The following is a 13764-nucleotide window of genomic DNA, read 5'->3' as shown; positions in this document are numbered from 1 at the left end:
TTTAGGATATTCACCCCTTCTATGCTGATCTGATGAATGTGCTGTATGATAAAGATCATTATAAACTGGCTTTGGGTCAGATCAACATCGCCAAGAACCTTATTGACAAGTGAGTCTTTTGAATTTAACAACGTCATGCACATTACTTATTAGAATTAATTTGTGGTTGATTTTATTTAATATGTTGGCTGATTATTATTATTTTTTTTCTCATCTGTGTATGAGTAAACTGTGTGTCTGTGTATTCGTAGTGTTGCTAAAGATTATGTGCGGCTAATGAAATATGGAGACTCACTGTATCGCTGCAAGCAGCTGAAACGGGCCGCACTGGGGCGCATGTGCACCATCTTAAAGCGACAGAAACAGAGTCTGGAGTATTTAGAACAAGGTGCAAACACTTAAACACATATACAGATACTTTAAAAAAAAAAAAAACAGACGGTTCTTTGAGTTCTTTAATGTTGATACTTTTGGAGGATTATTTGGCTTCACTGATCAAGGCATAAATGTGAAACAAAAATAAGCACTAATTCTTTTACTTCCGATGCACATTTGTGCATACTAAATGCATATTTATTTTACCGCAGTGCGGCAGCATCTGTCCCGTTTACCCACTATTGACCCAAATACCAGAACCCTCCTGCTGTGTGGTTACCCCAACGTTGGCAAGTCCAGCTTTATCAACAAGGTTGGTTTGTAAAATTTGTGCATGTGAAGGTAAATTAAATGTCAAGTTTTTAATATTAGGTTTTAATGGAGTATGTGTGTACAGGTGACCCGTGCTGATGTTGAGGTCCAGCCGTACGCCTTCACTACCAAATCTTTGTTTGTGGGTCATATGGATTACAGATACCTGCGCTGGCAGGTGAGTGTTAGAAAAATGCATGGTTTCCAGACAGTGATTAATGGCACTGATTTTATATTATATGAATTTATACCAAATGTTCTTGATAATTATGGCTGTGTGTTTGTAGGTGGTTGATACCCCTGGTATTTTGGATCATCCTCTTGAAGAAAGGAATACCATAGAAATGCAGGCCATCACGGCTCTGGCTCACCTGCGTGCTGCTGTGCTCTATGTCATGGATGTGTCAGAGCAGTGCGGACACAATCTCTCACAACAACTAGAGCTCTTCAACAATATACGGCCACTGTTTGCCAAATAAGGTACACACACATATGAAGAATTAACTTAAATGCTGGTAAACATTTTTTTTTTTTTTTTGTGCTGAATGATGGCAGTGATGATTATTTGTGTATTCTGCAGCCGTTGATCGTGTTGGCCAATAAGTGTGACGTTGAAGAAGATCAGTGAACTCTCAGAGGAGAACCAGGTAAACTGAGATTCTAAATCTTTCAAAAATGTTGAAAAAAGCATCTTTTTAAAAAGTAGGTCCATATAGTTTATCATTATATTCAGAGGCATCTAAAGCCTTATTATATCTTATTGAATGCTGACAGGTGAATTCAAGCACTTCAGACCAGTATGTGAATGTTCCAAAGAACTGGGGAACTTTTAAGTATTTAGAATGAATACTTTTATCATAGGGATATGTTAAATGGATCAAAAGGGACAGTAAAGAAGACATTAATATTGTCATTAGATCTTTAAGATTTTTTTTAATAATCCTGGGAAAACGTGTATTATGGTTTCCACAAAAATATTAAGCTGCACAACTTTTGATGATGAGAAGAAATGCTTCTTAAAGCTGCAGTCTGTAAGTTTTGCCTCTTGTCTCCATCTCTGTTTGAAAACCTGCAACTGCAGCTGTTTCTGGAATTATCTTCCTAGCATGGGTTGTGCTCCGGCACGGCTCCTGCACAGATTAATCAAACTTTTGAGGAGTATGTTACATGTGGCAGTCATTCACCGCACCGGTGTGGATATTTACTTTACTTCACAATCACAGATTAGAGCCTACTTTCTTAAAATATATGACCCAAATAATAATTTTCAACCGTATATTGATATTAATTTCATTCACATGTTTCATAAACACACAATCCTTTCTGGACAACAGTCTGCCATCAAAATGATTAATTTAATTTTTTCCAGCTGCTGTGGGAATAGGCTATAATCAAATGATCCATCACCTGCAGGATCCTCACATGTAGCCGGGACAACAACTTCATGTTTACAGATGTGACATAATGACGCAGCAGTCCATGTTGCATTTTCCCGTGACAACCTACCAGTTCCACTCAAATTAAAAAAAACATTTATTATAAGCTAACCGTTGTGAAAAAGGTTTAAAGGCAAAAGTTTTGAACACTCACTGGTTATGTACTTGCTCAAATATTGATTTCGGATAATTTTTAACCAAAAAAAGTTACAGACTGCAGCTTTAAGCTGCAAATCAGCAGCAAATCAACATTATAGAATGATTTTTGAAGCATCATGAGACACTGAAGACTGGGGTAATTGCCTGCAAAAAAAATCTGTAATTTTTTGTATATTTTTAAAATATAAAGTATGTGTGTGGTGTGTGTGTGTGTGTGTGTGTGTGTGTGTGTGTGTGTGTGTGTGTGTGTGTGTGTGGTGTGTGTATATATATATATATATATATATATATATATATATATATATATATATATAAAAATGTAATATATATTAAAACTGTTTTTCTATACTGTTTTTGCTCCAATAATGCAGCCTTTGGTCAGCATAATATACTTCTTTCAAAAACATTTTATTTTAAAGTGCTTTTTAAGTTTCCATTTAACAGAAGTTTTTCTGATCGGCCAGTTTTGTTTCAAAAGATCTTCTTAGCTTCATAATGTTATTTTTTCAGCAATTGACTTATATGCATGTTAGATTTAGTCTCAAAGAGTTTAGAGAAAAAAGAAACGTGATAAGACGTAGCTGCAACTAGTTGAGACTTTCTGCAGTAACACTGAAACTTTGTTCTGTGTGTCTAGAAAATCTTTTCGGATCTCATTGCTGAGGGGATCACAGTGATTGAGACCAGCACTCTGACAGAAGAGGGAGTGATGCAGGTGAAGGCTGAGGTGAGATCACTTCTACTCACTCAACACATGCTCTTCATTTTGTGTACCCAATTTTAAGAGGAAGAGAGCATTGTAGATTGGTGGTATAAACAATTTATGATCATATGTTTATAGGCATGTGATCGGCTGTTGGCTCACCGTGTGGACACGAAGATGAAAACCAAGAAGGTCCATGATGTTTTGAACAGACTTCATCTGGCGGTGCCTACCAAGAGAGATCAAAAGGTACATGCTCTTTGCACTTCTTAGACCAGTGTCATCTTGATCATAAGCATATTTTCTTTGGTAATGGTTCCTGTGAATATAGTGCGTTTGTAAACCATTTTGATTTGGTTTGTTCAGGAAAGGCCTCCGTTTATTCCTGAAGGGGCTCTGCTTCGTAGAAAGGCGATGGAGACGAATGCTCCCAAACGCAAACTGGAGAGAGACCTTGAGGTCGAGCTGGGAGATGATTACACACTGGATCTACAGAGTAAGATATAAACATACACGCGTGTACACACATATACACTCCAGACATGTTTAAAAATGTTGTCTTGTGTATTCAGAATACTGGGACTTGATGAATCCAGAAGAAAAGCAGGATAAGGTTCCTGAGATTTGGGAGGGGCACAATATTGCTGACTACATTGACCCGGAGATCATGAAGGTATGAAACAAATGCTTTGATTTTCAAACTTTTTAAGGACTGTAACCACTGATATCAAGTGCCTCCTGAAATTCAGATTAGAGGTAACTTATAAGGATTTCTGATGACAATTGGCCTCCGTAGTGAATATTTGGTTACATCCTTGTTTCAGATGACATGTTTTGAATTTCTGTCCTTTCTCTCATTCTCAGAGGCTGGAAGATTTGGAGCGGGAAGAGGAGCTACGTGAGAAGGCTGGAGAGTACGACTCTGAGGAGGAAAGTGAGGATGAAGAGATGCAGGAGATCCGGCAGCTTGCCAGTCAGATTCGTGAGAAACGGAAGTTGAAGATTCTCGCATCAAAAGAGAAAGACAAACAGGGACCCAGAATGCCCCGCACAGCCAAGAAGGTCAGTCTTCTGTCCAGCAGTCTTATTTTTGTATGTGTTTAAATGATAGGAAGTGTTTTTTTATATATCAGACATTACTTGCATATTTTAGGTAGAGTTTGCAGTTATCGAAGGGATAGTTCAACCAAAAATGAAAATTCTGTTATTAATCACTCACACTCATGTCGTTCATTTATCTTTGTTACACATTACATGTATTTAAAATAGCAAGTACAGTAAAGTATGAATAATTATACATAACTAACCTCAAGACGAACCCTATTCCTAACCCTTAAAAGAAGTATATTTTTAATTAATGTTATTCAGTACCTAAATGTATACGGTAATTACTCTGTAACAAGGATACCTTAAGATAAGTGACTAAGTGTTTCTAATATGGAATATTTGTTGTTCAGCATCCTATTAAAACACGTTTTGTCAGCTTTTTAGTTCGCTGGTTAAAGATGGGTTGATTTGATTGGTATATGTGGTTGCAGGTGGAAAGAGCGACTCTGGAGAAGGAGATGGTTGATCTGGGTTTGGACATGACCGATAAAGATGATGTAAGAACCTGTATACTTAAAGCTTTTCCATTATTCATAACCCGATTGGTAACACACTTCATTGTGTGTGCCATATGGTCATATACATATCTGAGCATGCTTGTGTTCACCTTATGTCCCTCTAGAGCCACTATGCTCGGAGATCTCGCTCTCTGGTTCGAAAGAGGAAGAGGGAAGTCTCTGCGCCACCAACATCACGCACTCGCAGTCAGAGTGCCTCGAGACCACCACGGGACCAGTCAGGAGTCAGAGATGCCAAGGTAGTGCCTGCGTTACCTGAAGCATAATCATATCCTGAAATCAATATTACAGATAGTATTATAAATATAATGTATATATTCTAGACTAATATGAAATTAATTTATGATAGTCACTCATTTAGCAGGTTATAGAGATTTTGGTAACACTTTAAATTAAGCTTCACATTTTAAATGGTTTATAGAGGTTATATATAGGTTGTTTACAGTGCCTTATAAATAATTGATAGTTATAACTTCATAGTGCCTTTAATACAATACCTGTCGAATAGCAAGCCATTTTTAACTCATGATAAATATGCTTAATTTTTATTCATACTCGTTTCATGATGCAGCAAAATTGACTTCTAGTCAGATTGAAGTATGTTGTATTTGTAGTTTTCACATTCATTTATTAAGCATTTATAACGACTTAAAAATGGTTTACTATGTGGCAAGTATTGCATGATATCACCCTTTTTATTCAGCTGTTTTTCACTTTATACATTAATGCATTTGTAAAAGATTTATTGGTCATTAATGAATAAAGGGAATCTTAATTCCTTAGTAAAGTGTTACAAAGATTTTCATAGAGCGATGTTCATTGGACTCTGTCTTATTTCTCCCAGATGTTGAAGAAGGTAAAGACCATGATGAAGAGCTCACAGAAGGAGATGAACAGGCAGGGAAGGAAGGGTGAATCTGATCGACATGTGTTTGATGTCAAACCCAAACATCTCCTTTCTGGGAAGAGGAAATCTGGTAGCACCAGCCACAGATAAATGCAGCCTTATTCACATACATCTCTTATGTACTCATACCTGTCCTTATGCCATAATTAATAAATATTTGTTATATTCTGTACTTTTAATAGTTCTTTCTGATACAGATGATAATACACCTTTAAACATGAGTTATTGAAATGCATGTTAATCGCATCATTCGAAATGTCTGATATGATGCAGAATGATGAAGTGTACAGGATCATGATTTTGAACCCTTCATCACTTTAGCAAACAAATGATCTGAAGCAGTGGGAGTCAAATAAACCAGCTAAAGTATTAAACCCTGATATTCACGTGTGAAGTTCTTTACTAACGTTGAGCAGTGAGTAGTCTGTCTTTCTGTGTGGGGTGGGGTGTTCAAACCTTCCAGTGTACTTGGGTAAAGATTTCTGTATTTTGGATTAAAATTTATTTCACAAGAGCACGAGTGCTGGTTTACTGTATATCAGAACTGCTGTAACTGAATTACAAATTGAAGAAGTGTGTGTATAATAATGTGTATATATTGTCGCAGTTACCTGTGAATTCGATTACCAGGAATTTCATCAAGTATATTGACGTTTTATGATTTAAAGTTTTACAATTACAAAAATGTTCCACAGTGACTTTTATTTTGACAAAACATCTGAGCGAAGCCCCCCGGAAACGACATCAGCCTCCACTAGCAACAGTGTCAAAGCGTTATACCGTTTCAGACAGAAAATCAAAACAACACACGACAGTCTTATTTCACCAACGACGAACGAAATAATCGCCGTATTCTAAACCTGTACTGCAACGGGACCTTGGTTTTCCACGGGACCTACGGGCGGCCCAAACACAGAGGAGCGCGAATGATGGCGAATTACCGGGCGTTTCACAGCCAGCTCGCGACCATCATGGAGACGCTGACTCGTGCGGCGGTGGCAGAGATCTGCGAGCTCGTTGACGAAGGTTACGCGGTTTTACACATCGAGATCTCACGCCACCAGAAAGAGAACGAGGAGCTCCGAAGGAAACTGCAGCTCATAGAGTCCATCGTCGCGGCGCGGGGGTACAGCGAGGAGACACCCGTGGCGCGCGACGGTCGGTGTGATGGTAACCTGAGTAACGTTACTCGCGAGTCGCTAGTGGGCAGAAAAACGCAAGAAGACGAAGAGTCCACCAGCCGACGTACAATGTTAGAGGTAGGGGACCAGTTGTTTTGAGTATTTTATAGTGCAAGTAAAAATATATTTGCAAAAACAATTATTATTTGTTGTCTTTCGGATTCCAGATGCGTGAGCTTCGCGAGGAGGGAGAGTTGATCCAAATGCAGATCAAAGAGGAAGGTCTCGAGCAGCCGCCGCTGGGAGGTGACGTGCCTTGGGTCATTCCTGTTATGCATTACCACTCAAACTCACTAATTTTAAAAAACTATGTGCTTGTGATGTAATTCAAGGAAACATATTTAAATGTTTTTTTTAATGGTTCACCAGACTTTTATTTTAAAATTTAAGCAAATGTCACTCTTCGCACAATGAATGGATTATAAGACAAATCATAATTTATACTTAAACATAATATGAAAATCAAGATTGTTTCATTAATTATGAAACAACTTCAATTTCAGCTATAAAGCAGCTCTTCAGAACACAACAATGCCATTATTTAAGTCAATGTTGATTCAGTCCAGTTCAATAAGAGTCAGTGTGTCAGTTCATGAATTATGAAATTACGTCAGATGCATCTGGGCAGAAGACAACAGTGCTATAAAGCAGCTCTGCCAAAGACAGTACTGTTATTGTTCAGCTCAGTTCAGGTCAGGTGTTTATGTTCTTATCAGATAGTGTAAGTACAGTTAGATCAATAATATTTTTATTTCAGCTTCACCATAATAAACAGGAAAATAACATTATGGTAAAATGACCTCAATTTCAGCTATATTCAGTTTGAACAACAGCTTCAGTTTCAGCTGTAAAGCAGCTCTACAGACAATAGTTTCATTATTCTTTTCAATTTAGTTAATGTTAATTAAGGTTGATTCAGTTCAGTTCAATAATAGTGTTAAGGATGCAGTTCATTAATTATGAAACAAAGCTATAAAGTAGCTCTACAATAAAACAATAGTGTCATTATACAGCTCAGCTCAACAACAGTGTCAGTGTTGCAAAGTTCATAAATTATTAAAAGACTTTGATTCATTTCTGTTATAAAGCAGCTCTACAGAAGACAATAGTGTCATTATTCAGTTCAGATTTGTGTGCTTGTATCTGATCGTTTCAGTACAGTTAGATTTATATTATTTAATGTATATTAATTGTTTAAGGTCCAACTTACCAAGCCAAAGATGATATGTATTCATACTAACTTGCATACTGCACATATGTTTATTGCCCTTTTGAAATATTAACATCTACATTTAGTTTATTCAAAGCAACTTACAAAAGAGGATAATAGAAGCAATCAAAACTAACAAAAGAGCAATAATATGTAAGTGCTGTGACAAGTGTTGGTTAGCCGAACACATAATAAATAACAAGATGGAATAGAAAAAGAAGAAAAAAATGCTAGTGTTAGAGGCTCTTTTTTTCTTTTTCTTTTTTTAGAGGGTCAAATGAAGATGCAAGAGATGTGTTTTTAGCCGTTTCTGGAGAATTTTATGTAAAAGTCTGTGGTGGTTTTGCAGCTATTGGTAGCCAGAGGTGTAACATGCATTCTTTTCAGCTTGTGAAAGACTAATCTTGCAGCTGCAAATATAATATTTACTTTCAGTAATTCTTTCATTTTTGCAGTAGGTTTAAATATTGTTCTTACTGTGTGTGTTTCTCAACAGATGATGACGACGATGAGGACGAAGGTGAAAGTGTTTCTGCAGTAACTCACGACTCTCCGAAACCAGATGTTGCCGAACTCTCGGGGCAGGAATCTCACACACACTCACACTCCCCTGATCATGACACGCACTCTCACACACTCACGTTTGCAGGCACACACTCCGGCGCTGATGAGTCCCAGCACTCCAGCGTCGACTTGGCTGCTTCAGATAATGCTTCCTTCTCCCTCGCACAAACCTCGTCAGATACCCGCGCTTCCCAAGTCCCTAGAGTGTTTCAGGAAGACTTGTGCTTGAAGGCTGATATGGATCTGGTATCCGACTGGGCCACACACTCTGTCCGTGACACACTCACACACTTGCAGAGCTCTCCACAGAGGGTTGGCGGGTCTGACTCTCTCGTATCCCATAATTCTCCCTTGTTTGCAGCACAGCGGCTCGTTGCTCTGGGTAACGTCTCAGGACTGGGTCTGTACGGCCGGATGGGCACTTTACGGACAGGTGGAGCCGGCAAGCGACACTTCATCTGTTCGATCTGTGGTAAGAGTTTCACAACGTCGCAGAGTTTGGACACACACATGCGCATTCACACTGGAGAACGACCGTACCGCTGTGAGCAGTGCGGGAAACGCTTCACACAGTCCGGACACCTCACGGCTCACCAGACTGTCCACACCGGAGAAAGACCATACGAATGCACCCGCTGTGGAAAACGATTCGCAGGGAAACAGTACCTCCGCATACACACCAAGAAACACCATCCTGACTTGCATGCACTTTCCCATATACAGACTCACACACTGCAGGACACGCTTCCCTGAAAGATGCACAGGCTCACAACAGAGAATGAAGGACACCATTTTTGATGTTTGTTTAATATATTTTATATATTCTGTTCCAAGTGTATTTTTGCAGTGTTCCGGCACTTATTTTAACAGGTAATTTTGCAGAAACTAAAGCAGTGAAATGCATTCTGTATACATACTGCAGGGAGACCATGTGAAAGCCAACATTAGAAAGCTGGATTGAGCACATTCAGATTCTGAGACCTTCAATATGAAATACTCCGTTTCACCTGAATAGCAAATGTACAGGAAAATGTGTTGTTTGAGGAGTTTGTTATGATCTAAATTAGATATAATTATAGATTCTAAATTTTTATTTGCAGGAAGTCACAGCAAAAACACTAACTGGATTTGTCTGTGTTGTATTTAATAGGAATAAATGGTTAATTGAGGAATTTTATCTTCAAGTCTTATTTGTGACTTGTCACTTAAATTTTTTTTAGGTTGTAGATGTTTTTCAAATATTCTGTGGGATGTTATACTGATACTATTGTAATGCTTCTTTGAAGGAGAAAAATAGATTCAACTTCAGTAATGAACAAAGATATAACAATTGACAATTTTATGGGAATATTTCTTTATGAAAAAAAGGAGAAAAAGGATTCATACTTGATTTCAATCAATGCATACAAACCCTGGATTTATTCAAAGGCAATGCTTCATGTAGAAAATGTTTTAAAGTCACTTTTCTGACTTTTATCTTCATAACATGAGTGCACAGCAGGGGTCTAAAACTGAATGTGATTATTGTGAGGAACTTACTAAACAGCAAACTATTACTTTCACATACAACCTAATCAAGGTACCTCTAAGATTTTAAATTATTTCAATCAATGAATGTTTGTTTATAAATCAACATGTCACTTTGATGAATGTAAACAGTTTGAAAATCCTGGTGTACAGTATTTAAAATCTATTTTTACAAATATGCTTTTCATTTATATGTAAATTAATGTATTTTCTTTATAAAGTCTCAGAAAACACCTAGAGCAACATTCAAATATTTACAAAAAATATTTAAGCATAATCTACAAAACAAAGTACAGTATTTTTCGGACTATAAGCACCTGAGTATAAGTCGCATCAGTCCAAAAATACTTAATGATGAGGGAAAAAAACATATATAAGTCCCACTGTACTATAAGTCACATTTTTTAAGAACCAAGAACCAAGAGAAAACATTACCGTCTCCAACCGCGAGAGGGCGCTATATGCTGCTTAGTGTAGACTACAGGAGCAATGAGCAGCATAGAGCACCCTTTCGCGGCTGTAGGCGGTAATGTTTTCTCTTGGTTCATTTCTCTTAGTTCATTTCTCTTTGTTCATGTCAAATTAATTTAGATAAATAAGTCGCACCTGACTATAAGTCGTAGGACCAGTCAAACTATTAAAAAAAGTTTGACTTATATAGATATAGATGTATTATAAAGATGTATTTCTAACAAATTCATGTGAACAAAGATGGTCATATGGTGTGTCAGTGGAATAATAAATAAGGCTTACAAATTGTTACAATCAATGATTCTTCTAAATTAGTTTAATAAATTAGTATTATGTGCTATTATTATCAAATTTACCTAATATTTCAAAGACTTAAGACTGTATAGTCCGTATTAAGTCTGTAAAATATTAGGTCAATTTGATAACAATACAAGGTGTAGTCCGTAAAGTTTAGATTTGTTTTTATATTGTTAAATGCTTCATTCTTAGCAAGACCACATATAAAATAAAGTTGAAAAAAATTAAAACGTCTTATTTGACTGTGTTTAAAACATCTGCCATATTAGAATTGTGTTATTGATGGGATTAAGTTACTGGATTGTATTCGCACTAAAGATTTTGATAGTGTGAAAAGTAAATAAACAACTGAGACCAATGTTACTAAATTTGGGAAAAAATGAAATTATATTTTAAATGTAAAATTAAAACCACCAGTAGGTGGCAGTAATGGGCCGTGCACATTTTGCATCTTTTGCGCTCGCAAGTTCATTATTTCCAATGTAGGTGCGCGGCATGCGTTTTTTCCAGGCGCGTCCGCACCGCATCGAGTTAAAAACATCTCAACTTTTCAGAATGCCGCAAGCGCACCGCGGGTCATGTGACAAGAACCAACCAATCAGCTTAATCCTTTCCCGTAACAACGTTGAAAACTCAGCCAAGATAAAGGAACAGCTGTTCATAGCTGTATATGGATTGCCATTTTGAAATAAATTTAGTAGCAGAGCTACTTAGAGTGATTTTTGTGCTGCAAATCCATTTGCTGAAATTTCCGCGTCTTCATTGAGAGAGCACGTCATGGTTGCTTAGCAAAGGCAGACGCCTCAGGAGCGCTTCTGACCGAGCGCTTTGGAAAAAAGGACATGGTTTTCCACGCGTTTTTAGGCGCGATATGTGAACGGCCCCTAAGTCATCCTCATCCAACACCAGTGTGCAGCATCCACCTTCATGATGCGACGGCAGCCATAGTGCGCCAGAACGCCCACCACACACCAGCTTACTGGTGGAGAGGAGACGGAGTGATGAAGCCAATCAGCAGATATGGGGATTGTTAGGAGGCCATGATGGTCAGAGGACAATGGGCAAATTTAGCCAAGCTGCTGAGGTCACACCTCTACTCTTTTCGAAAGACATCATGGGATTTTTAATGACCAAAGAGAGTCAGGACCTCGGTTTAATGTCTCAAATCTATAGGACGGTGCTTATTGACAGTATAGTGTCCCCATCACTACACTGGGGCGCCAGGACCCACACAGATCACAGGGTGAGCACCCCATACTGGCTTCACTAGCACCTCTTCCAGCAGCAACCTTGTTTTCCCAGGAGATCTCCTATCCAGGTACTGACCAGGCTCAGCCCTGCTTAAAGGGGGGGTGAAATGCTATTTCATGCATACTGAGTTTTTTTACACTGTTAAAGAGTTGGATTGCCATGCTAAACATGGACAAAGTTTAAAAAATTAAGTTGTACGTTTGAAGGAGTATTTCTGTTCCAAAAATACTCCTTCCGGTTTGTCACAAGTTTCGGAAAGTTTTTTTCGAGTATGGCTCTGTGTGACGTTAGATGGAGCGGAATTTCCTTATAAGGGGTCCTAAGGGCACGTCTGCCGGAAGAGCGCGCTCCCGTACAGCAGAGCACTGAGAGCACAGACATTCACTGATCAGAGCGATTCACTGATCAGAGCGAGAGCGTCGCGAAATGTCACAAAAGAAGTGTGTTTTTGGTTGCCAGGGCAAGACAACCCTGCACAGATTACCAAAAAAAAAAAAAACAGCATTAAGGGACCAGTGGATGGAGTTTATTTTTACAGAGCATCAATGGAGTTGTGCAAGTGTTTGTGTTTGTTCCCTGCATTTCGAAGATGCTTGTTTTACAAACAAGGCCCAGTTTGACGCCGGATTTGCACATCGTTTATTTCTTAAGCATAATGCAGTCCCAACGAAAAAGGGTCACGTTCGTGTGTTGGAACCGCAGGCGGTGAGTAAAACTGCTTCAAATATCTCTGTGTTGTTAACTTAGCTATCGGCACGTAAGCACATCAAGTAAACAACATGTGATGTTGTCATCAAACTGCACTTTCCACATGTACAGCTTAAGAAAAAAAAAAAAAAAAAATATGACAAAGTGGAACTTAGTCATTTTCCAAAACCGCTAAGCAAATATATACAGTTTCAGTACATACCACATAGAGAGGTCGTTGCTGATGCTGTTCTTGTTAAATTTCAGCCTCTGGATCTGATTCTGGATCATAAATATACGCTGAATCTGACTGTTAGCCATGGTTTGTTTCGGATGTTTTTTTCTTCACTGTAATGTCACAGCTTCCAAACGCTCTCAACGCAAAAGCCTACTGGTGCTCGTGATTCTTTAGCTCCGCCCACACGTCACGCCTCCAGCCGGTCGTGTTTTTCCGGGAAAAATCGGTACACAGACTAGCTTTCTCTTATGAATATAATAAAACTAAAGACTTTTTGGAGTTATGAAGGATGCAGTACTACTCTATAGGTACTCAAGATTAACAGGATATTGAGTGAAAACGAGCATTTCACCCCCCCCCCCCCCCCCCCCCCTTTAACTTCAATGGGCAACCGGTCTTGGGCTCCAGGGTGATATGGCTGCTACATTCCAAAAAAGGGGGACAGGTAACAATAAGAGGCCAGAAAAGTTAAATGTACATGTAAGGAACAGCTGCTGGACCAATTTGCAACTTATTAGGTCAATTGGCAACATGATTGGGTATAAAAAGAGCCTCTCAGAGTGGCAGTGTCTCTCAGAAGTCAAGATAGGCAGAAGATCACCAATTCCCCCAATGCTGCAGCGAAAAATTTTGGACCAATATCAGAAAGGAGTTTCTCAGAGAAAAATTGCAAAGAGTTTGAAGTTATTATCATCTGCAGTGCATAATATCATCAACACAATCCACCTTGCCATTCTCCGTTGCCGGCTAATACTCTATAGGTCAAAGAAGAAGTCATATCTAAACATGATTCAGAAGTGCAGCCATTTTCTCTGGGCCAA

The 13764-nt window shown here is 38.4% G+C and overlaps 1 protein-coding gene and 1 pseudogene across 2 annotated transcripts in view; both read left to right on the top strand.

Moving 5' to 3' along the window:
- The window catches only part of LOC113046265 (nucleolar GTP-binding protein 1-like), a 6174-nt pseudogene extending 283 nt beyond the window's left edge, over positions 1-5891 (top strand). The window contains exons 2-15 of the transcript XR_003276065.1: positions 6-109; positions 252-388; positions 588-688; positions 773-865; positions 975-1162; positions 1264-1334; positions 2920-3009; positions 3124-3234; positions 3352-3481; positions 3558-3658; positions 3850-4047; positions 4524-4589; positions 4715-4849; positions 5455-5891. The product of XR_003276065.1 is annotated as a nucleolar GTP-binding protein 1-like (transcript). The remainder of the gene's footprint in view (positions 1-5; positions 110-251; positions 389-587; positions 689-772; positions 866-974; positions 1163-1263; positions 1335-2919; positions 3010-3123; positions 3235-3351; positions 3482-3557; positions 3659-3849; positions 4048-4523; positions 4590-4714; positions 4850-5454) is intronic.
- Positions 5892-6044: 153 nt separating this feature from the next.
- LOC113045393 (zinc finger and SCAN domain-containing protein 12-like) lies at positions 6045-10398 on the top strand. The gene is made up of 3 exons (XM_026205769.1): positions 6045-6776; positions 6866-6944; positions 8405-10398. Exons 1-3 carry the CDS (start codon positions 6444-6446, stop codon positions 9223-9225), a joined length of 1233 nt encoding a protein of 410 aa, XP_026061554.1. The 5' UTR covers positions 6045-6443; the 3' UTR covers positions 9226-10398.
- The last annotated feature ends 3366 nt before the right edge of the window (positions 10399-13764 follow it).

The sequence above is a fragment of the Carassius auratus genome, chromosome 27 (assembly GCF_003368295.1).
Source record: "Carassius auratus strain Wakin chromosome 27, ASM336829v1, whole genome shotgun sequence".
In the NCBI taxonomy this organism is placed as follows: domain Eukaryota; kingdom Metazoa; phylum Chordata; class Actinopteri; order Cypriniformes; family Cyprinidae; genus Carassius; species Carassius auratus.
This window is presented reverse-complemented; position numbering and strand designations above follow the sequence as displayed.

Excerpts from the sequence above, each read along its gene's own strand:
- LOC113045393 (XM_026205769.1), top strand. The coding sequence starts at position 6,444 with ATGATGGCGAATTACCGGGCGTTTCACAGCCAGCTCGCGACCATCATG. Across the intron at positions 6,777-6,865 it reads GCCGACGTACAATGTTAGAG|ATGCGTGAGCTTCGCGAGGA; the intron begins GTAGGGGACCAG and ends TTCGGATTCCAG. Across the intron at positions 6,945-8,404 it reads CGAGCAGCCGCCGCTGGGAG|ATGATGACGACGATGAGGAC; the intron begins GTGACGTGCCTT and ends GTTTCTCAACAG.